This window comes from Oncorhynchus kisutch, linkage group LG8 (genome assembly GCF_002021735.2).
Source record: "Oncorhynchus kisutch isolate 150728-3 linkage group LG8, Okis_V2, whole genome shotgun sequence".
NCBI lineage: Eukaryota > Metazoa > Chordata > Actinopteri > Salmoniformes > Salmonidae > Oncorhynchus > Oncorhynchus kisutch.
The window spans coordinates 39,208,419-39,231,378 of record NC_034181.2 but is presented as its reverse complement, the minus strand read 5'-3'; the positions used below and the strand labels follow the sequence as shown (position 1 = coordinate 39,231,378).

At 43.1% G+C, this 22,960-nt stretch overlaps 1 protein-coding gene across 1 annotated transcript; it reads right to left on the bottom strand.

The window, feature by feature from the left end:
* Positions 1–43: 43 nt before the first annotated feature.
* LOC109895067 (transmembrane channel-like protein 2-B) lies at positions 44–19,117 on the bottom strand. Its single transcript, XM_020488717.2, has 21 exons — positions 19,072–19,117; positions 18,747–18,792; positions 18,106–18,379; positions 17,993–18,060; positions 15,765–15,914; positions 11,172–11,262; positions 10,833–10,914; positions 10,623–10,729; positions 10,363–10,461; positions 9,223–9,365; positions 8,756–8,903; positions 7,849–8,043; positions 3,205–3,384; positions 2,768–2,926; positions 2,456–2,584; positions 1,855–1,922; positions 1,507–1,746; positions 1,304–1,429; positions 999–1,077; positions 711–840; positions 44–487 (listed from the first exon to the last, which is right to left on the bottom strand). Exons 1-21 carry the CDS (start codon positions 19,115–19,117, stop codon positions 258–260), a joined length of 2,790 nt encoding a protein of 929 aa, XP_020344306.1. The 3' UTR covers positions 44–257.
* Between the last annotated feature and the right edge of the window lie 3,843 nt (positions 19,118–22,960).

The window sequence follows — 22,960 nt, the reverse complement described above, 5'->3', positions numbered from 1 at the left end:
AATCTCCTCATGTTGGGATTTTGGATCCTGTTATGTCATGATTGTGAGGGTGTTACAAATACTACCTACAGGCTTTAGATCTTTGGCCAGATTCCCAAACTTTTTCCAATGGAAAACAAGGAACTTTTCTTATTGGAGTTTCGGTCTGTTTTCTTACGTTTGGTACCTAATGAACACAACCCTGCTCTTCCCCTGCTTGTCTACAGCCTGATTTGTCAGGGTGGTATTGACATCCTAGCACCCTGGTTTTCACCTGTTTAGCGTCTAGAGGGAGGTGTCCCCCTCCCTCTGCCCCTCGCCGGCCCTGGGGGTGGTCCTCTGGCGTTTCCAGACGGCCCCCTTGGGCCTGGGGGATGGGTCACAGCTGCTTTGGGGTTTGGTGCAGCCAACGAAACATCCTTCTGAATATTAACCCCCTTACCATTGGCTGCTGCTCCTGGACGTTTTGCCACTTTGGGAGATTTGCTTCCCTTCTCGAGCACTATCTCTGAAAAGGTGAAAAACAAAAAACTAAGTGGACGTGCATGTACACCTATATACATGTAGCTCTGCTGAGGGGCGATATTATGATACAATTCACTCAAAACAAACTGTTTCTTAAGTTATGCTCATTAAGTGGGTCCACAGTTTTTTGTGAATTCCCAAAAAACATCCAGCCACTAGGTGGCACTGAGTGGAGACGGTAGGTAGAGTAGGCTATGTGAACTGACCTGGTGGGGGCTTCTCCTCCTCCGCAGCAGGGGGGAGCAGAGAGCGGTTGGGCAGGAGGTCCTCCAGGTCCTGCATCACCTGGTTGGTGTTCTCCTTGTTGTTCCTCCTGTTCTTCTCCTCATCTCTAGCCTAACCACAACGCAGATAATACTGTTGCTGTTTCTGCAATCCCCACATCAGCATTGTGTGCATGCATTGACCAACAACGTACTTAGTAGCATTACATTGTTTACAGTAAATCATTTAAGGCTTGAGAGACAGCAGTTTAGGTGATCATGCTCATTTACCATTTGCATCTTCTTCTTCAGTTCCAGGTTGGCATTTTGATAGTTTTTAGAGGTCGCATTCAGATAGTAGATGGCCAACCTGCCACAGGATCACAGAAAACTATTTAACCTGTTTTAAACATGGCATGTATTATGATGATGATGATATTTTGCTATGACCATATCTGTGTTGCTGTAATGTGTGTGTGTGTGTGTGTGTGTGTGTGTGTGTGTGTGTGTGTGTGTGTGTGTGTGTGTGTGTGTGTGTGTGTGTGTGTGTGTGTGTGTGTGTGTGTGTGTGTGTGTGTGCGCGTGAGTGTGCATACACCATCAGCAGCACTGCTGGTAAGATCAGCCCAGGATTAGTTGCGTAGGTGAAGATATTCCCAATGAATGCTGGTAGGTCGTTCTCTATAGTCTCCATGACGACATTATACATTTGCTCCCTTCCGCTGGTAGACAAGAGATCAGCATTAGATGTGTGCCTAGTGTGTGTGTATGTGTGTCTGTGCGTGTGTATGAGAGACACCTGAAGGGGCCACAGTCGAAGGAGGGCGGCAGGGTCATTATGGTGTAAACCACAGGCAGAAGGCTGAGGAAGAGCACCAGGAGGAGGAGGCCCATGTAGAAGTTGTTGGATTTAGAGGCCTTGAAGACCCTCTCATGGGGAACGTTACAGCTCATCACTGCCCAGCACTGGTAATACATGGAGGTGAGGAGACGCAAGACGTTCAACCCTACCAGGCCAGGGGCGTAGAACGCACCCATCCTGAAACAAACACAAATACATAAATGTGACTCTTATCGCAGATCAACACAACTTACAGGGTTTGTGGAAATGTGTTGATGGTTTATGTGGTGTCTCATATTTACTCACCAAATCATTCCTTGATTGAATATTAATCCAAGCACGTTGCCGCTGATGTCAAACTCTCCATACGATGGCTAGAATCACATACAAAAAATATTGCAAATCGTGTTAAATAATGTAAACGTAATTCTATTCTCTCTCCCTCTTTCTCTCCCATAGTAATTAACTTAACAGGGCAGTGTCCTGTGTCACTACGTGAAGGATCACCTATCTTGCCGGATGTCACTGTGTGGTATCACTGTTAATTTTGTCCGAATTTTTTTGTTTTAGTCTTAGTCGTTTGACTAAAATAGCTTTTATTCTTAGTCACATTTTAGCCCTTACATGCTTCGTAGTTTTAGTTTATCAGTCAATTAAAACTCTGGACAATTTTAGTCTTGTTTAAGTCAAATCTTACTCTGTGCATTTTTTCCCATTAAATAATTCATATTTACCTCTAATTTCCATCACGTGCACATAGCCTTGTCCAACTAGGCATACTATCCCCTCATATACCTGGCATTGCTGTTGTGGCAGATTTTAAACAAAGCCAGCCATGAATGGGAACACACACACACACACAGCAGAATGTCAGTGGTCTGTAATGCTTTGATAGCCTAGCACGTACAAATCCAGCCTCCAGGTCCCAGCACCAGCAGTAGTTGAGGAAACGCACGATCATGGCTCGCAGGAAGTCACCAATCAGGATGGTCATATACGTCACCTGGATGTCAGAGACGGTGAGCTTCACAAACTCCTAGAGATACAGCACAGAAAGAAAACTAAACAGGAAACACCCGGCATGTCACAGACAGCCTCAGTCATATCACTGATGCACAATGAAGGGAAGTTTTTCCTGCTCAGGTCAGGTGGAGGAAAAACCAGGATGAAAAACTCAGTGACGAAGGGAAAACGGAGGAAGAACGCATGGAAGCCTCACTATGCCAACGGCGGTCTCCCAGCACGGCCCTCTGATGACATCAGCAGGGTGGATGTCTGGAGGGGGGATGTCAGTAGTGTTGTGGTAGGAGCTATAGTTGGAATAGTACTCATTCAGTCCCCAGATAGTGGCATTCCTAATAGACTTCTCCTTTTCCAACTGTACACATGTTAACACACAAAGACAGGTTCAGGTGAGTAAGTCAAATACACATGCATACAATATGTACTGAACACACCATCACACACACAGACACAGACACACACACACACACACAGACACAGACACACACACACACACACAGTGGCAGTTGTAGCTTGTATGGCTAGAACTGCCTGCCTAGCTCACAAACTAGAATCAGGGCGCCCACTCCGACAAGGTTAATTGACCCACAGTCCCACAAGGTGACATGATACCACTGACATACTGTCTGGTACCTTTGCGTTGACTTCGTCAAAAAGGGCGAACAGAAAGGTGTAGAGGTTCCCGAGGAACAGGGCAAAGATGCGGCCCAGTTGCCACTTGAGGGCGATACGAGGGTGGTACTCCTCCAGCTCAGCGATGGTCTCAAAGAGAGGGGGGCACACCAGCCCCAGCAGTGACATCACAAACTCCACCTGGAAGGTAACACACAACCAATCACCGGGATGAAGGCTAGAAAAACTATTTATTTGTAAAGAGATATTTGCATTCATTATAATTTTAAGCTTTAAATTCATTAACATTTATACCATAGCCTATATCATTTAATTTATAAAGTATGTATAACATTTATATAAACATGTATAATCATTTCAATGACTTATTCATTAAAGTTATTAAGTGAACCCGAAGCGTGGTAATACTTTACAGGGTAAAACTTCATTTTAAGTGGTCCTTATTTCAGTGTAATTACATATGTAATTTGAAATGCAATGACCCTTCACTAATCCCCGCACAGAGTGCAATCACAGATAGGTAATTAGAGCTTATTGAGCCTCCAACTTTAGTAATCTCGATCATCTAGCACATCTGTCCACGAGAGATGTACAACCTTGTGACAGTTGTTACTGAATCGGATGCAGCTGAGAAGAAGCGAAACATTGAATTGGTAAATTTAGTGGAAACTTGCACATATGTAATGAGCACAGTAACAAGCATTTGTTGTTACAGTAATGTCTGTAATTACAGACAGCATTTACCACCAGTTAAATGTTTTTATTAGAGTGTAACTTTGATTTATTACAATTTACTACAATACTTGTTATTGTAATTACACAAATTAAATCTAGAATCGGCTTCCTATTTCGCAACAAAGCATCCTTCACTCATGCTGCCAAACATACCCTCGTAAAACTGACTATCCTACCGATCCTTGACTTCAGCGATGTCATTTACAAAATAGCCTCCAGCACTCTACTCAGCAAACAAATTGGATGCAGTCTATCACAGTGCCATCCGTTTTGTCACCAAAGCCCCATATACTTCCCACCACTGCGACCTGTATGCTCTCGTTGGCTGGCCCTCGCTTCATATTCGTCGCCAGGCCCACTGGCTCCAAGACATCTATAAGTCTTTGCTAGGTAAAGTCCAGCCTTATCTCAGCTCACTGGTCACCATAGCAGCACCCACCCGTAGCACACGCACCAGCAGGTATATTTCAATGGTCACCCCCAAAGTCAATTCCTCCTTTGGCCGCCTTTCCTTCCAGTTCTCTACTGCCAATGACTGGAACGAATTGCAAAAATCACTGAAGCTGGAGACATATACCGCAGATCACAGATCACTACACCTGTACATAGCCCGTCTGTAAATAGCCCATCCGTAAATAGCCCATCCAACTACCTCCTCCCCATACTGTTTTTTTATCTCCTTTGCACCCCAGTATCTCTACTTGCACATTCATCTTCTGCACATCTATCACTCCTGTGTTTAATTGCTAAATTGTAATTATTTCGCCACTATGGCCTATTTATTGCCTTACCTCCCTTATCTTACCTCAATAGCACACACTGTATATATACTTTTCTATTGTGTTATTGACTGTATGTTAGTTTATTCCATGTGGGACTCTGTGTTGTTGTTTGTGCCGCACTGCTTTGCTTTATCTTGGCCAGGTTGCAGTTGTAAATGAGAGCTTGTTCTCAACTGGCCTACCTGGTTAAATAAAGGCAAAATAAAAAATGTAAAACAAAAAATTACACTGTAATTACACTGTAATAAGGACCACAAAATGAAGTGTTACCCTTTACAGTACGATATATTTTGAATCTTGTGTTCTGAAAGGTTTTTCATCTGTTCCCATAGTTGAACCCTTTTTGGTTCCAGGTAGAACCCTGGGGTTATTCAAAGGTTTCACCTATGTGTTCTAAATAGCACTTTTTTTTCTAATACTGAAGAAAACAGGACAAACACAAATGTACATTTCCGGCTCACTGCATTTGATGAGATGAACCATAACACAGCATGTACAGTGCTTGCAAATGTATTCAGACCTCTTGGATTTCTTCACATTTTATAGTGTTACAAAGTGGGATAGAAATGGATTGTAATTGTTTTGTCAACAATCTACACTAAATACACTGTAATGTCAAAGTGGAAGAAGAATTCCTGTGCTTAGTTCCACCGCGTTTTCTGAAAAACTCCTTTGTGTTTGCCAATGTCAAGTACACCCATACCATGATGCAGTCACCACCATACTTGAAAATAAGGAGGCAGTTACTCAGTGATGTGTTGTGTTGGATTTGCATTTATGCCAAAAAGTGTATTCCTTTGCAGTATTACTTTAGTGCCTTTTGGAATATTTGTATTCTTCTTTTCACTCATTTAGGTCATTGTTGTGGAGTCACTACAATGTTGTTGATCCTCAGTTTTCTCCGATCACCGCCATTGAGCTCTGTATCTGTTTTAAAATCATCAATGTCCTCATGGTAGCATCCTTGAGCAATTTCATTCCTGTCCTGTCCTGCAGCTCAGTTCAGAAGGATGGCTGTATCTATGATGTGTCTGGGTGGTTTAATACATCATCCACAGCATAATTATTAAATTGACCATGCTTAAAGAGATATTCAATGTCTGATTTGTTACCCATTGGGGTGGCATGGTAGCCTAGTGGTTAGAGCGGTGGACTAGTAACCGGAAGGTTGCAAGTTCAAACCCCTGAGCTGACAAGGGTACAAATCTGTCGTTCTGCCCCTGAACAGGCAGTTAACCCACTGTTCCTAGACCGTCATTGAAAATAATATTTTTTTCTTAACTGACTTGCCTAGTTAAATAAAGGTAAAATAAATCTACCAATCACTGCCCTTCTTTATGAGGGTTTCAAAAAGCTCCCTGGTCTTTGTAGTTGAATCTGTGATTGAAATGCAATACTTGACTGAGGGACCTTACAGATGATGTATGTATGGGGGACAGAGGAAAGGTTAGTCATTAAAAATCATGTCAACCACTATTATGTCACACAGAGTGAGTCCACGTAACTTACAGTGGCAAGAAAAAGTATGTGAACCCTTTGGAATTATCTGGATTTCTGCAAAAATGGGTCTTTATTAAAGTCACAACAAGAGACAAACACAGTCTGCTTAAACTAATAACACAGAAATTATTGTATTTTTCAGGTCTATTTTGAATGCATAATTTAAAGATTCGCAGTGTAGGTTGGAAAAAGTATGTGAACCCCTAGGCTAATGACTTCTCCAAAAGATAATCGGAGTCAGGAGCCAGTTAACCTGGAGTACAATCATTGAGACGAGATTGGAGATGTTGGTTAGAGCTGCCCTGCCCTATAAAAAACACTCACAAAATGTGGGTTTGCTATTCAAAAGAAACATTGCCTGATGTGAACCATGCCTCAAACAAAAGAGATCTCAGACGTGTTGACTTGCATAAAGCTGGAAAGGGTTACAAAAATATCTCTAAAAGCCTTGATGTTCATCAGTTCACGGTAAGACAAATTGTCTTTAAATGGAGAAAGTTCAATACTGCTGCTACTCTCCCTAGGAGTGGCTCTCCTGCAAAGATGACTGCAAGAGCACAGCGCAGAATGCTCAAATGAGCTTAAGAAGAATCCTAGAGTGTCAGCTAAAGACGTACAGAAATCTCTAGAACTTGCTAACATCTGTTGACGAGTCTACGATACATACAACGCTAAACAAGAATGGTGTTCATGGGAGGACACCACGGAACAAGCCACTGTTGTCCAAAAACTTTTGCTGCACGTCTGAAGTTCGCCAAAGTGCATCTGGATGTTCCACATCGATACTGGCAAAATATTCGGTGGACAGATGAAGCTACAGTTGAGTTGTTAGGGAGGAACACACAACACTATGTGTGGAGAAAAACAGGCCCAGCACACCAACATCAAAATCTCATCCCAACTGTAAAGTATGGTGGAGGGATCATCATGGTTTGGAGCTGCTTTGCTGCCTCATGGCCTGGATAGCTTGCTTTCATTGACGGAAAAATGAATTCCCAAGTTTATCAAGATATTTTGCAGGAGAATGTTAGGCTACCTGTCCGCCAATTGAAGCGCAACAAAAGTTGGGTGTTTCAACAGGATAACGACCCAAAACACAGAAGCAAATCAACAACCGAATGGCTTCAACAGAAGAAAATACACCTTCTGAATTGGTCCAGTCCTGACCTCAACCCGATTGAGATGCTGTGGCATGACGTCAAGAGAGCGGTTGTGCAGGTCTGATCCACAACTACAGAAAACATTTGGTTGAGGTTCTTGCTGCCAAAGGAGTGTCAACCAGCTATTAAATCCAAGGGTTCACATACTTTTCCCACCCTGCAATGTGAATGTTTACACAGTGTATTCAATAAAGACATGATAATGTATAATTGTTTGTGTGTAATTAGTTTAAGCAGACTGTGTTGTCTATTGTTGTGACTTCGATGAAGATCAGATAAAATGTTATGTGCAATTTATGCAGAAGTCCAGGTAATTCCAAAGGGTTCACATACTTTTTCTTGCCACTGTATGTGATTTGTTAAGCCACATTTTGCTTCTGAACTCATTTAGACTTGCCTAAACAAACAGGCTGAATACTTTTATACTTTTGCAAAGCACTGTATCTGATCAAAACAACTGTACCTGCCTCATTCTTTTCAAACCAGGAAAGCTCATCCTGATCTAGGTTGGCAAACTCCTGAGACCTCTTGACCACAAAATAGATGAGGAAGCCGCTGCCGCCCAGGCTGCAGAGGATTAAAAAGTTGGCTAGAACCCGCAGGAACCTTCGCAAGTGGATGTTTTCATCCTTCTGGTTCTCCTGTTCGTCTACTATGGATTCCTACCAAGAACAGTTCGGTCAGTGAGAAACACAGAGAATACTTTGTTTTGAAGATAGTAATTGTGTAGGCTCATACGTGTAGTACCTTTTTACGTGCATATGATTCTTGGGAGATTGAAGATAAGAGCAGGAGAACGGATATTTGCAGAACAATGTTATGGGGAGATTCCATGCCAGGACAGCCCAAAAATATTTTAGGTACCTCAGATTGTTCTGGCAATTTTCACATATAAACATTAATGCAGGAAGATGTTTGACATAATTTTTACATTTGTATCAAGAGTCATATTTCAGAAAATAATGATAAAAGTATCCATTTTAGGCCCTTTTCAGACCTATACATGCCTCCTGTAAGACCCTATGATCTGTGATCCGTACATGATACAGACAACTTCGTGGTGCCATTGTTCTCCTTATAGTGTGCTCTAACATATGGAGTTTGTCTAGATTCTGAAATACAATTATTCACATTCTAAAAAGGGCTTAAAATGCCCACTTTCATCATGATCCCCCCCCCAAAAAAGAAAAGTGTGATAACAATGTAAAAAAAAACATATCTAAGATCCTTCCTCCCAATGAAGTTTCTATGTGAGAATTATAACAATGTGAGATAGCCTAAATATTTCCAGGCTGTCCTGGTGTAGAATTGTCCTATGTCATAAACAACAGGGCCTACTAGCTATGGATAAGAATTAGCTTCTGCTGTGATTACCTTAAAGCTGGTGGTGATTGAGGCATACTTGTTGTCGGCTGTCTCTGGGTTGCCAATGAGGTAATCCCAGCTGGTGAACATCTTAAATGCGAAGGTGAACTGTCCGTCATCCCCACCGTCTCCTCCCTCGTCCGAATTACGGGCCATCCTGAGGAACACAGAAGATGGATGTGACATACAGTGCACTATACTGGGAGGTGGGGGGGGGAGGGGTGATTTTAGAGATGTGGGCAAGTAACTGGAGGGTTGCTGTTCGAATCCAAGTGCTGACTGGAAAAATGCGGAGGGAGTGAGCTGGCAATGGGAGGGTTGCTAGCATCAATATTTTAGATACGGGGTGTGAATGTGGATTATAATTTACTGTGTGTGTGTGTGTGTGTGTGTGTGTGTGTGTGTGTGTGTGTGTGTGTGTGTGTGTGTGTGTGTGTGTGTGTGTGTGTGTGTGTGTGTGTGCGCGTTTTACCCACGTTCTAATGACCACCATCAGGCTGTAGCCGAAGATGCCTAGACCAACTAGTAGGTAGGAGAGAGGCAGTCTGAACTGGAGGACTCCGATGGTGCGCTCGTCATTATAGAAACCATAGAACAGAATAGAGTACTTGCAGTAACCCTGTTGAAATTAACCAAAATAATCATGGATGTGTGAAAGCAATCCATTTCAAAGAAAGCGGATGTAGATGCAAAATGATATTGACAGGTTCTTATGCCTAGGGCCAGCCCTGCCGAACACATTACACACCAGCAAACCAAGCACATAGGCATGTGACAAACCCAATCAAAGAATGGCAGGATCAGATGGCGATACAGTGGTCTATGTATAGTTAGCAGGACCCCGCTATTGTGTGGTGGATATGACTGGATTCCTTTCATCAACTGCAGGGCATAACATTGTGTTTAATATTTGAATCAGCAAAACCTCTGTCATTACCAGCCGACAGAGATCTGAAATACAGGGAGAACACAAGCAACCATATTGCCTGCAAAAACCATCCCACTGAATAACTTATCAAGGGTCCATCAGAAAAGAGTCAAATACAGAGTTGCGTTCATTTGGACAACTTCCTCGACTTACTTTTCACTGCTGCCTGTTGTCAGTCAATGTTACGGCACTAAAATAAGTTAGCAATTAACATTAAGACTGGGCAGGGTCTTGGCAGTTACCCTGACATGGTCCATTGTAGCTCAGTTAGTATAACATGGTGCTTGTTACGCCAGGGTAGTGGGTTTGATTCCCAGGACCACCACTATGTAAATGTATGCTGCATGACTGCAAGTTGCTTTAGATAATAGTGTCTGCGAAATGGCATACATTCTTACTGAAAATGTGTAACACTTAAAGCCTGCAAGTACAATGCATTATCATGCAGTTATTCATGAAAATGTATGACAGCTTATGTCTTAAAATCACATTTTTACCTGTATTTTAATAGTACTGTATGACATCACATTGTATGTATGTTTTTTCATAGGTATAATCATATCAAGTAAACCTGAATCTGAAGTAGTTTAAGTCTAAACAAGGTTTCTACATGTGACATCACAAGGCAATTGCTTGGAAGGAAGTGTGTCACTCCAAAGGAAGTAGTAAGTCACTCCAAGATCCTCACACCAAAATCAAGGAGGACAGAGATGTCCATGGCTCTGTCCTGCTCTGCTCTGGGAACAGTTTTTCTGGGAATAGACCCATACGGAAGACCCATCATCACCTCCGGACAGTAGGAAAAGAGGAACAAAAAGAGAGGGAAGTGGGGATTGGGAGAATGAGACAGTGAGTCCTCCTTCAATATCTCTCCATATACTGACCAAATGTACTACAACAGTATTGCAAAACAATGGACTCTGCGCTGAAGGTAAAAAAGCTGCTCACCTCTGGGAGAACCACAAGACCAAACATGAACGCAAACAGGACCAAGTTTAAACCGTACATCCACCGCAAGAAGATGAAGTAGGAAGCCACAGATGACCCAAAGTGACCTGAGGGTTAGAGGTCAAACTCCAAAAGTTACATGATGAATAGATAAAACTACATGACATGAACAAGATAGTAACTCAAATAGCTTTAAATGACGGTACCCACTTTCAACCTCTTTTATCTTTCTTTCCCACGGAATACAGGCTGTTTTGAAATTGTCAAAGTCACGGTTGAACTTGATCATTTTCTGAAGAAAAAAAAAAGGTTATGAGAGAATATTTGAAAAGACAAGTTAAATCACAGAAGTATAGTTCCTGACTAACATATCAGGTTGTAACTGATGTGGGCAACAAACATTCTGCTAATGATATTATGGTCATGACAAATCATGAAGCTAATGATGAACTTCTGATTAAAAGTTGTATTGTACGCACGTTATAACTTCAGTCTTAAAGTATATAAATACATAATTGCGTGAAGTATGTGTGGACTGAGAAAAGTTACCTTAGCCATCATGACTTTATAGGCATAGAGCTTCCTCCCTTTGCCCTTTCCCAGAGCCCCCTCGAACTCCTCCACAAACGCCTGGCATTCTCTACAATTTCAACCCATAAAAAAGGATGACCCGTCAACCAACAAAGAAAACATATCAATCACTGGCTTGAAGAACCGCCAACCAATGAATCATCTTTTCAAATTTATAACAGGTGAATTTTATTTACCTTTATTTAACTAGGCAAGTCAGTTAAGAGCAAATTCTTATTTTCAATGATGGTCTAGGAACAGTGGGTTAACTGCCTTGTTCAGGGGCAGAACAACAGATTTTTACCTTGTCAGCTCAGGGATTCAATCTTGCAACCTTTCGGTTACTAGTCCAACGCTCTAACCACTCGGCTACCTGCCGCCCCAATCATGAATTAGTCACGATTAAATTAAGTAGATGAGAAAACAACCAATCCATCAATCAACACTGTAAATTACTAGTCAGGGAAATTTGGAGGAGGCCATGTGATGAAAGATTATCAACCTGGAAAGACCAGTGATGAGAGGGAATTGGCAAGCTACAGGCAGCTACAACTGCATGCATATTAGACAGTGCTGAGCTCATGAAAAAGTCAAGGCGTCTCATCTGTCTTAATACTGTACAGTGCTTGTGTCCTGACCTGTAAGTGACTGTCAGCTCACAACCCTGGCTGGAATTCAGTGTTTTTTCAACACAGGTCCCAGAGGGCACAAGTCCAGCAGGCCTTGTTGATTTTTTTAAATGTAACCCAACACTGTTAGAAACAAAAAATGTTCTAAAATGGCTTTATGTTAAGTTAAAAGGATCTACCTGGAACCATAAAAGGGATCTTCTACTGGGACAAACTGAATAACTTTAAATGGTTCTGGGTAGAACCCTTTTAAGAGTGAATGATAGGTGAATACTGGTCAGTGGAGATACACTCAAGTTGTGGAGATACAAGTGAGAAACTGTCTAAAAAAACAACAATTCAAAGAACATCAATCAGCAAAGCCAATTCACGAAACTCCTAAATAGTTCAAAAGTTGTGATAATGGTGCATGAGGAGATGGCTGCCATTTTACGATCCCCTAACCAGTTGTGCTACTGTGTGTGTTTTATTGCGTTATTTGAAACTTATTTCGTACGTAATGTTTCTGCCACCATCTCTTATGATAGAAAGGAGCTTCTAGATATCAGGACAGCGATTACTCACCCCATACAGGAAGATTTTTTTTTTTCCTTAACGAGTCTGACGCAAAAGATTTACTCCAGACACCCGACAAGGCCCTCATCCCCGTCATTAGCAGGAGAAAGAGACGGAGATATCGGGGAGGTAGGTCTCTGTGCCTTGTAAGGATCTGACGACGAGTGGGTAATCTGCCTTTACCATCGATCCTATTAGCCAACGTACAGTCATTGGATTATAAAATAGACAAGCTACAAGCACGCATATCCTACCAACGGGACATTAAAAACTGTAATATCTTATGCTTCACCGAGTCATGGCTGAACGACAACATAAATAACATACAGTTGGCAGCTTTATTAAAGCATTTTCGGCAGGATAGAACAAGACAAGGGGTGGAGGTCTATGTATATTTGTAAAGAACAGCTGGTGCACAAAATCTAAGGAAGTCTCAAGGTTTTGCTTGCCTTGGGTAGAGTATCTCAAGATAAGCTGTAGACCACACTATTTACCAAGAGAGTTTTCATCTATATTCTTATTAGCTGTCTATTTACCACCACAAACCAATGCTGACACTAAGACAAGACTCAATGAGCTGTATACGGCCATAAGCAAACAGGAAAACGCTCATCCAGAGGCGGAGCTCCTAGTGGCCGAGGACTTTAATCCAGGGGAACTAACATCCGTTTTACCTCATTTCTACCAGCATGTTAAATGTGCAACCAGAGGGGGAAAAAAACTCTAGACCACCTTTACTCCACACACAGAGACGCAAACAAAGCTCTCCCTCACCCGGCAAATCTCCTGATTCCTGCTTACAAGCAAAAACTAAAGCACCAGTGTCTGGTCAATAAAAAAGTGGTCAGATGAAGCAAATGCTAAGCTACAGGACTATTTTGCTAACACAGACTGGAAAATGTTCCGCGATTCTTCCGATGGAATTGAGGAGTACACCACATCAGTCACTGGCCTCATCAATAAGTGCTTTGATGACGTCGTCCCCACAGTGACTTTACGTACATATACCAACTAGAATCCATGGATTACAGGCAACATCCGCACTGAGCTAAAGGGTAGAGCTGCCACTCTCAAGGGGTAGGACTCTAATCCGGAAGTTTATAAGAAATCCTGCTATGCCCTCCGACGAACCATCAAACAGGCAAAGTGTCAATACAGTAGTAAGTTGAATCGTACCACACTGGCTCCGACGCTCAACGGATGTGGAAGAGCTTACAAACTGTTACAGGCTACAAATGGAAGCACAGCCGCGAGCTGCTCAGTGACACGAACCTACCAGATGAGCTAAATTACTTCTATGCTTGCTTCGAGGGAAGTAATACTGAAACCTGCATAAGAGCATCAGCTGTTCCGTACGACTGTGTGATCACGCTCTCCGTAACCGATGTGAGTAAGTCCTTTAAACAGGTCAACATTCAGAAGGCCGCAGGGCCAGACGATTTTACCGGGACGTGTACTTCGAGCATGCGCTGACCAACTGGCAAGTATCTTCACTGACATTTTCAACCTATCCCTGACTAAGTCTGTAATACCAACATGTTTCAAGCAGACCACCATAGTCCCTGTGCCCAAGAACACTAAGGTCACCTGCCTAAATGACTACCGACCTGTAGCACTCACGTCTGTAGCCATGAAGTGCTTTGAAAGGCTGGTCATGGCTCACATCAAAACCATTATCCCAGAAATCCTAGACCCACTCCAATTTGCATACCGCCCCAACAGATCCACAGATGATGCAATTGTTATTGCACTCCACACTGCCCTTTCCCACCTAGACAAGAGGAACACCTATGTGAGAATGCTATTCATTGACTACAGCTCAGCGTTCAAAACCATAGTGCCCTCAAAGCTCATCACTAAGCTAAGGACCTTGGGACTAAACACCTCCCTCTGCAACTGGATCCTGGACTACCTGACAGGCTGCTCCAGGTGGTATGGGTAGGTAACAACACATCCGTCATGCTGATCCTCAACACGGGGGCCCCTCAGTGGTGCGTGCTCAGTCCTCTGCTGTTCTCCCTGTTCACTCAGGACTGCATGGCCAGGCACGACTCCAACACCATCATTAAGTTTGCCGATGACACAACAGTGGTAGGCCTGATCACTGACAACGATGAGACAGCCTATAGGGAGGAGGTCAGAGACCTGGCCGTGTGGTGCCAGGACAGCAACCTCTCCCTCAACGTGATCAAGACAAAGGAGATGATTGTGGACTACAGGAAAAGGAGGACTGAGCATGCCCCCATTCTCATCGACGGGGCTGTAGTGGAGTAGGTTGAGAGCTTCAAGTTCCTTGGTGTCCACATCACCAACAAACTATCATGGTCCAAACACACCAAGACAGTTGTGAAGACAGCACAAATAAGCCTATTCCCCCTTAGTAAACTGAGAAGATTTGGCATGGGTCCTGAGATCCTCAAAAAGTTCTACAGCTGCACCATCGAGAGTATCCTGACTGGTTGCTTCACTGCCTAGTATGGCAACTGCTCTGCCTCTGACTGCAAGGCACTACAGAGGGTATTGCATCCGGCCCAGAACATCACTGGGGCCAAGCTTCCTGCCATCCAGGACTTCTATACCAGGCAGTGTCAGAGAAATTTGTCAAAGACTCCAGCCACCGTAGTTACAGTGTCACGTTCTGACCTTTATTTCCTTTGTTTTGTCATTATTTAGTATGGTCAGGGCGTGAGTTGGGTGGACAGTCTATGTTTGTTTTTCTATGATTTGGGTATTTCTATGTTTCGGCCTAGTATGGTTCTCAATCAGAGGCAGGTGTCATTAGTTGTCTCTGATTGAGAATCATACTTAGGTAGCCTGGGTGTCACTGTGTGTTTGTGGGTGATTGTTCCTGTCTCTGTGTGTTGCACCAGATAGGGCTGTTTAGGGTTTCACACGTTTCTTGTTTTTGTAATCAGTTGTTCATTGTGTACGTTTACGTATTAAAAGGACCATGGACACTTACCAAGCCGCATATTGGTCCTCTTATCCTTTTCGCCTCTCCTCTTCGGAAGAAGAGGAGGAAATCCTTGACATACAGACTGTTCTCTCTGCTAACACACTGCAAGCGGTACCGGAGTGCCAAGTCTAGGTCCAAAAGACTTCTTAACACTTATTTTCCTTAAAACTGCATTGTTGATTTAGGGCTTGTAAATAAGCATTTCACAACTGTTGTATTTGGCACATGTGACAAATACAATTGGATTTGTTTTGATTTGAATTGACATGTGTGCCAAGTGACAGTATAAACCTTCAGGAATGTGTAAAGTATTATAGGAAAGAGAAAAACAGCACAGCAAGAGCAAGTCCCTATGAGTCATGAAGGCAATCAGCCAATGGGAAATTGGCAGAGGAATGCACATGTCATGTGAAATGCGTCCATTTTGTTTACTTGAGGAGTTTGAGCCTCCTCTTCATGCGCCACGGTTTGTTCCTGAGCGTGGCTATCAGCTTCTTCTTCTCCTCCACCTCCTCCTTCAGAGAAGTCATCTCCCCCTCCGACAGAGAATCCTCGTCCCCTGACTCGCCTGAAGAAGAAGAGCTGTCAGAAGAAAGAGCTGTCACCAAGTGCCAGGGGTCAAGTCAGGGTCAACCAGAGTAGAGTTCTAGTTGAGGTGGCCAGTGGCTTTACACAGTGCCGCATTATCATGGTACAAACTCAGAAGGACTTTGGACTTGTCACATAATGTTAAAAAGCATCTGGAAGACCAACAGAAAATGCAAAAAGAGAACAGAGCGAGAAATTTGGCGACTAGAGGGGGTATACAGTATGCAAGTCAAATGACAGACATCCTAGAATTATCCAGTAAGCATGTCCATCCATTGAAACTACCAGGCTAGAATCCTTAGTTGCTACATCTATTTTTGGACTTATAAATGAATGATGTTTACCCACTGATTCTTGAAGAATATAACTTATATACAGTGCATTCCGAAAGTATTCAGACCCCTTGACTTTTTCCAAATGTTGTTACGTTACAGCTTTATTCTAAAATGGATTAAATCATTTTTCCCCCTCATCAATCTATATACAATACCCCATAATAACAAAGCAAAAACAGGTTTTTAGAAATGTTTGCAATCGGAAATATTACATTTACATAAGTATTCAGACCCTTACTCAGAACTTTGTTCAAACACCTTTGGCAGTGATTACAGAGTCTTCTTGGGTATGACGCTACAAGCTTGGAACACCTGTATTTGAGGAGTTTCTCACATTCTTCTCTGCAGATCCTCTCAAGCTCTGTCAGGTTGGATGCGGAGCGTCGCTGCACAGCTATTTTCAGGTCTCTCCAGAGATGTTCGATCGAGTTCAAGTCCGGGTGCTGGCTTGGCCACTCGCGGACATAGAGAGACTTGTCCCGAAGGAACTCCCGCGTTGTCTTGGCTGTGTGCTTAGGGTCGTTGTCCTGTTGGAAGGTGAACCTTCGCCCCAGTCTGAGGTCCTGGGCGCTCTGGAGCAGGTTTTCATCAAGGATCTCTCTGTACTTTGCTCCGTTCATCTTTCCCTCGATCCTGACAGTCTCACAGTCCCCACCGCTGAAGGACATTCTCACAGCATGATGCTGCCACCACCATGTTTCACCGTAGGGATGGTGCCATGTTTCCTTCAGACTTGAATCTTGGCACTCAGGCCAAATAGTTTAATCTTGGATTCATCAGATCAGAGAATCTTGTTTCTCATGGTCTTAGAGTCTTTAGATGCCTTTTGGCAAACTCCAAGCGGGCTGTCATGCGCCTTTTACTGAGGAGTAGCTTCCGTCTGGCCACACTACCATGAAGACCTGATTGGTGGAGTGCTGCAGAGATGGTTGTCCTTCGGGAAGGTTCTCTTATCGCCACAGAGGAACTCTGGAGCCCTACCAAGGCCCTTGTCCCCCGATTGCTCAGTTTGGCCGGGCGGCCAGCTCTAGGAAGAACCTTGGTGGTTCAACACAATCCTGTCTCAGAGCTCTACGGATAATTCGTTCGACCTCATGGCTTGGCTTTTTGCTCTGACATGTACTCTCAACTGTGGGGCGTTATACAGACAGATGTGTGCCTTTCCAAATCATGTCCAATCAATTGAATTTACCATAGGTGGACTCCAATCAAGGTGTAGAAACATCTGAAGGATGGTCAATGGAAACAGGATGCACCTGAGCTCAATTTCAAGTCTTTCAAGTCAACTTCTAAAAACCTGTGTTCACTTTGTCATATTGTGTGTCGAGTGATGAAGATTTTCTTAATATATTTTAGAATAAGGCTGTAATGTAACAAAATGTGTCAAATACTTTCAGAATGCACTGTAAATGCCCCATGAGCTTAGGTAAACTGTCATACCCCATCAGAACACAACATATACCCTTGTTTTTACCACTACACCCTAACTCTATTCTGGTAACAAATTCTGGTTGCCTGTCCCTTTCCAAAACTTTTGTTGTCGTAGTATTTTGGAACACTTTAGCGCAACCCCATAGCCCAATTTCATAACTCAACTCCCTGAAGCAATAACTCAATACAATGAAGGGACATATACCAACAGAGTCTGTCAGAGTCCTCCCTCATACATGAGGGTGTGTGGAGTGTGGAGATACGTGAGAGAGATGGCCCTCTCAAAGGATACTGCACCTGCTGTACTTTCCATTCTTCTTTTTCTTGTCTTTCCCGTTCCCTTTCTCCTTCCCTCCTTTGCCTTTGGCATCACCCTTCTTTTCCTTGTTCTGCTCGTCTTTCTGCTTCTTGCCAGTCACTTTTCCGCCTTTCTTTTTCTTCCCTTGTTCCTCCTCCTCCTCCTCCTCCTCCTTGACTGCCTTTTTCTTTCTGCCCGCAGCCTTTGTGCCCTTCCGCTTGACGCTTCTGTCGTCTTCCTCCTCCTCTTCCTCGCTGTCCTGGGCACTGGCTTTCTTCTTACGAGCCCTCTTCCTCGGTGCCTCGTCCTGATCCTCCTCTTCCTCTTCGTCCTCAGTGGTGGCCGGTTTGCCGTTCCGTCCCCCGGCTCGTGGAGAGGCTTTGGCTTTCCTGTTTCTGTCCCTCCACCTGGCCTCATCTGATACACACACACTCACGTATATATCTCACACAAATATTAACAGACAGACAAAGGCTTCATAGATCCATAGATTGCATTCAAACATGAACAATTAAACAAACATATAAATCATGCAGGTTGGTAGCCTCCCACTTCCTTTTTTGATGTTTGTTCCATAATTTTGACAACTAAATGTCATAATTATGACGAGGTGTGTCTCCCCTTTTGGAATGAAATATTTTTCAAAATAATTTTTTATATCCACAACCAATCAAAGTGAGCTTGACTGTACATACACCCACTCGCAGGAAGTAAGCAAACTCACATAAACACGCACATCAAACACTTTCTCCATCTTATGACTTACCCTCACTCCCACTGTCTAACTCTCCATCGATTTCGATTCCCACTATAAAATAAAAACATTGTGATGCAACACCACAGGCATCCAGAATATCCACAAATATTGTATTTTGTCTTTGAACCAACAAAAATACCATAATCTTACTGTTCCTTTATGGTTTAACAGTGTGGATTCTGTTACATATCATAGAACATCTAGTAGTACATCTATGTACTACCTCCCATATTTACCACGAGCACCTCAAAGAAAGTGAAGAGCAGAATATTCTTCAGCATTCAAGAGAAATCCAAACTAAGAAAGAGGAACAGAATCAATCCAACCCACCGTCTTCCATTCTAATTGCAATGTCATTTTTCTTCTGAGAAGGCATTTTGGCTGAGTGTTGTCCTCTTGCTATCTTCTTTGGGTCAGCCTGCTCTCTCCCTCTCAGGCCATGGAGACCTCAGCTAAGCAGATAGCCATCACACCTGTGCAGGCACTCACATACTCTGACAGTTACACCTGTGTTTGGGCAACTAGACTGGCTGTTTCCCTGACAACCACCAATGATATTGCCCAAGAGATGATAATCTTTAAACCTGAAGGAGAAAGACAACATCTAAAGGGACAATAAAGGGGTACAAAGGAGATGTCAATAAAAAAAAACATAAGTTGATATGACTTACAGCATGCGTGTAGACACACAGATACAGTACACACACCCACACGCACACCCACACACATAAATTCCAACTGAATGCCTTCATGGGTGCATTATAACCATTATTCACCTGTTTTGCAGCTATAATTTGTTTTGAACAACAGTTGGAAAACTCACACCAATATATTCCATCATGTACTATACGTAACTCTGACCCTGAAATTCGAAACCATTGCACAAATGCTGAAATAAAGGACAGTTCTCATTAAAATTCAATGAACTCTTAAGTACTGTAAGCTTGAGGGGAAAGTGAGACAACAAGCAGCCTCTATGACATGATCGTGATATACAAATACTATCATGGGCTCTTGACATGGTAATATCGATGGAAGATGGAATTGGGCTGAAAAGAATGAGGGTTGCAACATAACCATTAGTGATACATCTTGGACATCTTGGACAGAACTAGTTCATGCCATTGTAAGATTAGTGTAACATGTCTCAAAATGCATTCTGCTCGTTGCCAATAAGTCCATTCAGAACACCTACTCAAAACGGTGCCTGAGGAAGGCAGGCAGCATCATCATGGACCCCACACACCCCAGCCTCGAACTGTTCTCCCACTTACCGTCAGACAGACGTTGCAGAGCATGAGGTCTGATACCAACAGGCTCAGAGTCCGTCTCTGTCTACAAGCCATCAGACTGCTGAACACTTGAACTGGACTGACCACCTGCACTGATTCTCTGCACCTTAGCACACATGCACTCACTCATTCCCCCCCCCCCCCCATACACACACACACACACACTGTATATACATTCATGCTACACACACATCACAACTGCTGCTACCAGACTGCTATTATACTGCTCAATTTATACACTTGCCCCATCCCCCAATACACATGTATATATTGGACTATAAATAGTGCCTTCCTGTATTATACCTACACTAAAATGTTTATTCTATTCTACTGAGCCATTTACTTTATCTTCATATTGTTATATTTTATTATTTATTATTGTTGTTGCATTGTCAAGAAGGAAGTAAGCAAGTAAGCATTTCGTTGGATAATGTATACCATGCATATCCCATACATACGACAAAAAAACTTGAAATTGAAAAATTGAAACTAAACAAAGAATACACAATGCACTCGCGCATTAAGCTTCATCCTTCACTGTTAATAAGAATAGCTTGTCTGCTTATGGTGACATGTCAGGGATGACCTGGTGAATAATGCATGGCAACCGGAGACATGTAGCGAAAGCAGCTAACGCAACTCTTCCTGTGATTATGTGGGAATTAATAGGGCATGATGCTGAAACCTAAGCCACGCTGTATCCCTCCTTCTCTGGGTAACTCTTCTTCTCCCATCCTCTGTCCTTCTCAAGTTCCCGGCGAGACGCGCCACTGTAGATGGACAGTACAAACCATACAGTGAGCCCTTTAAGATCAAAAGAGGAATGTAAGGCTGCTGCATAAATTACGTATTATGCCAGGGAGATATGTATACTGTGGCTAAGAAAGTAATACTAATGTAACGTCTGCTTCCAACTCACACCCTCAACCACGGAGATCCCCTGAACGCAGCTCACTTTCCAGCCTACTTTCCATCTCACACTCTCAAACACCTCGATCCCCCGAACGCAGCTCACTCTCCAGATCCCAATCACCTGAATTCTAATCACCTGTTCACACACCTGTATGTCATTATCACACACTATTTAGTTAAGTTCTTTGCACCCCATCACTGTGAGGTATTGGTTGTTTTGTGATACACGTCTTGCTGGGCTCTGTTTTTCCTGTGATTTACTCCTCCAGTGTATGATAGTTTTTGCCTGCCTCGCTAATGACGCCTTTTGCCTATTCCCTGCCTGTACTTTAGCCTAAAGGATTTCCTGTTATCTACCCATTGCCTGATCTCCTGGACTACGTTACTAGCCTTTTCCCTGCCTGTACTGTTTCCCTTTTGGACCCCTGTGTATGACCTTCTGCCTGCCCCTAGACCCAGCTACCTGCCTCCTCCTGTGGTCCTTTTCAATAAACACCTGCTGCGCCCTGCGCTTGAAACCAGCTCTCTGTCTCCCCTCGTGTTCATTACAACTAAGTGTATTTTGTGCAGTAAGCTGTTAGTAGCCCATGTGCATTACCCTAATAATTTGGTTCCTTCCCCCCTCATAATTTAGCCTACTGTTCTTACTTGGTGGTGTACATGTAGCCTATAGCCTGTTTTAGAGAAATGTCATCATCAAATATTGTAAGAGCTTTCATTGTCTGCATATATGCCCCCTATATTTATCCTACGGTTCTGACTTGGTGTACAGGGAGAAAACTGTAAGAACAGCGTATGGTCTGAATTCTGTCGCTGTACATTTCAAAAGTGCTGAACAAATACTTATATTGACTACATAAGTCCTAGCTCGCTCATTAACGTCTTAATCGAAATGACGGTTTGCCTCTTATCCTCTTGTCGTCACCTTATGCCAGAGTTTGTCAGTAGAAACCACAAAGTCAGCCATAGAAGCTATGTTTTTTTAAAGGCAGTAAATGAGGCTGAATGAACTGTTTCACTGCCAGACAAGGCTCCACTGATAGCCAAGTGTAGCGGTGGTAAGGATTCCCTACATAGTTCTGAAAAGAGAGCTCTGCTGTTGGGACAGATTTATGAAGGCCCTAACAGTTTGTGGGCACCGTTTGGCACCATTATAGTGCAATTAATGTATTGTTTAGTGTTGTGTTGTGTAGTGGCTTTGCTGGCATGCATCAAAAAAATTGGGGGAGTTTCCCCTACCAAGATTGACGTGCTAAAATCGCCACTGGCCTTAAATAACTACATAGGACACAATAAAGGAAATCAATTACTGGTTAAAATCTAAATACTGCTCCTAGCGTTGATCAAAGCTCAGAACACTTATATTCTTGATCTGACTGAGTTCTCATCGCGTTTGCCTCTTTGTGAACCAGTTGAATCATGAACAATGGTTTGTTAGTTATGTTCGCCGAATTTTCCTCCTGGATTTGCCTTTTTAGCAGCACATTCACCACTCTCTCAAACGGCTAACTCCGACCGCTCGCGGCTCAGGCTGAGGGCCCACGTGAAACAAACTACCCCAGCTCGTAGTTGGTTCAAAAAGGCAACTAAAGATCCTGCTGACAGTGTGTCTACAGACATGACCAAAACAAACAAAAACCGGCTCGGAGAATGACTGCACAACTGGTAAATAGTCACTTATAGATAATATGGCAGTCAGTCAGGTTGCTAGTTGCCTGCAGAGCCTTCTATTGCGAGTAATGTTCAGGAGTACTTCTGTCTGTAATAAAGAAATGTTGTGTGGGAAAACTCATTCTGATTGGCTGGGCCTGGCTCCCCAGTGGGTCGGTCTATGCCCTCCAAGGCCCACCCATGACCACACCCCTGCCCAGTCATGTGAAATCCATAGTGGAAGCAGAGGAGACAGAGAGCGAGAAAGAGGTTAGTACAGTGGTTCCCAAACTTGTGGCCCATGTAGCATCCCCTGAGAAAATCTGTACTTTATCTTATGAAAAAAGTTAGGGGGAAAAACTACG

Coding starts and splice junctions, on each gene's coding strand:
- LOC109895067 (XM_020488717.2), bottom strand. CDS start 19,117: ATGCCTTCTCAGAAGAAAAATGACATTGCAATTAGAATGGAAGACG. Junction 11,263..15,764: donor AGGAGGCTCAAACTCCTCAA/GTAAACAAAATG, acceptor TTGAAATTGTAG/AGAATGCCAGGCGTTTGTGG. Junction 841..998: donor TGAAGAAGAAGATGCAAATG/GTAAATGAGCAT, acceptor CGTTGTGGTTAG/GCTAGAGATGAGGAGAAGAA.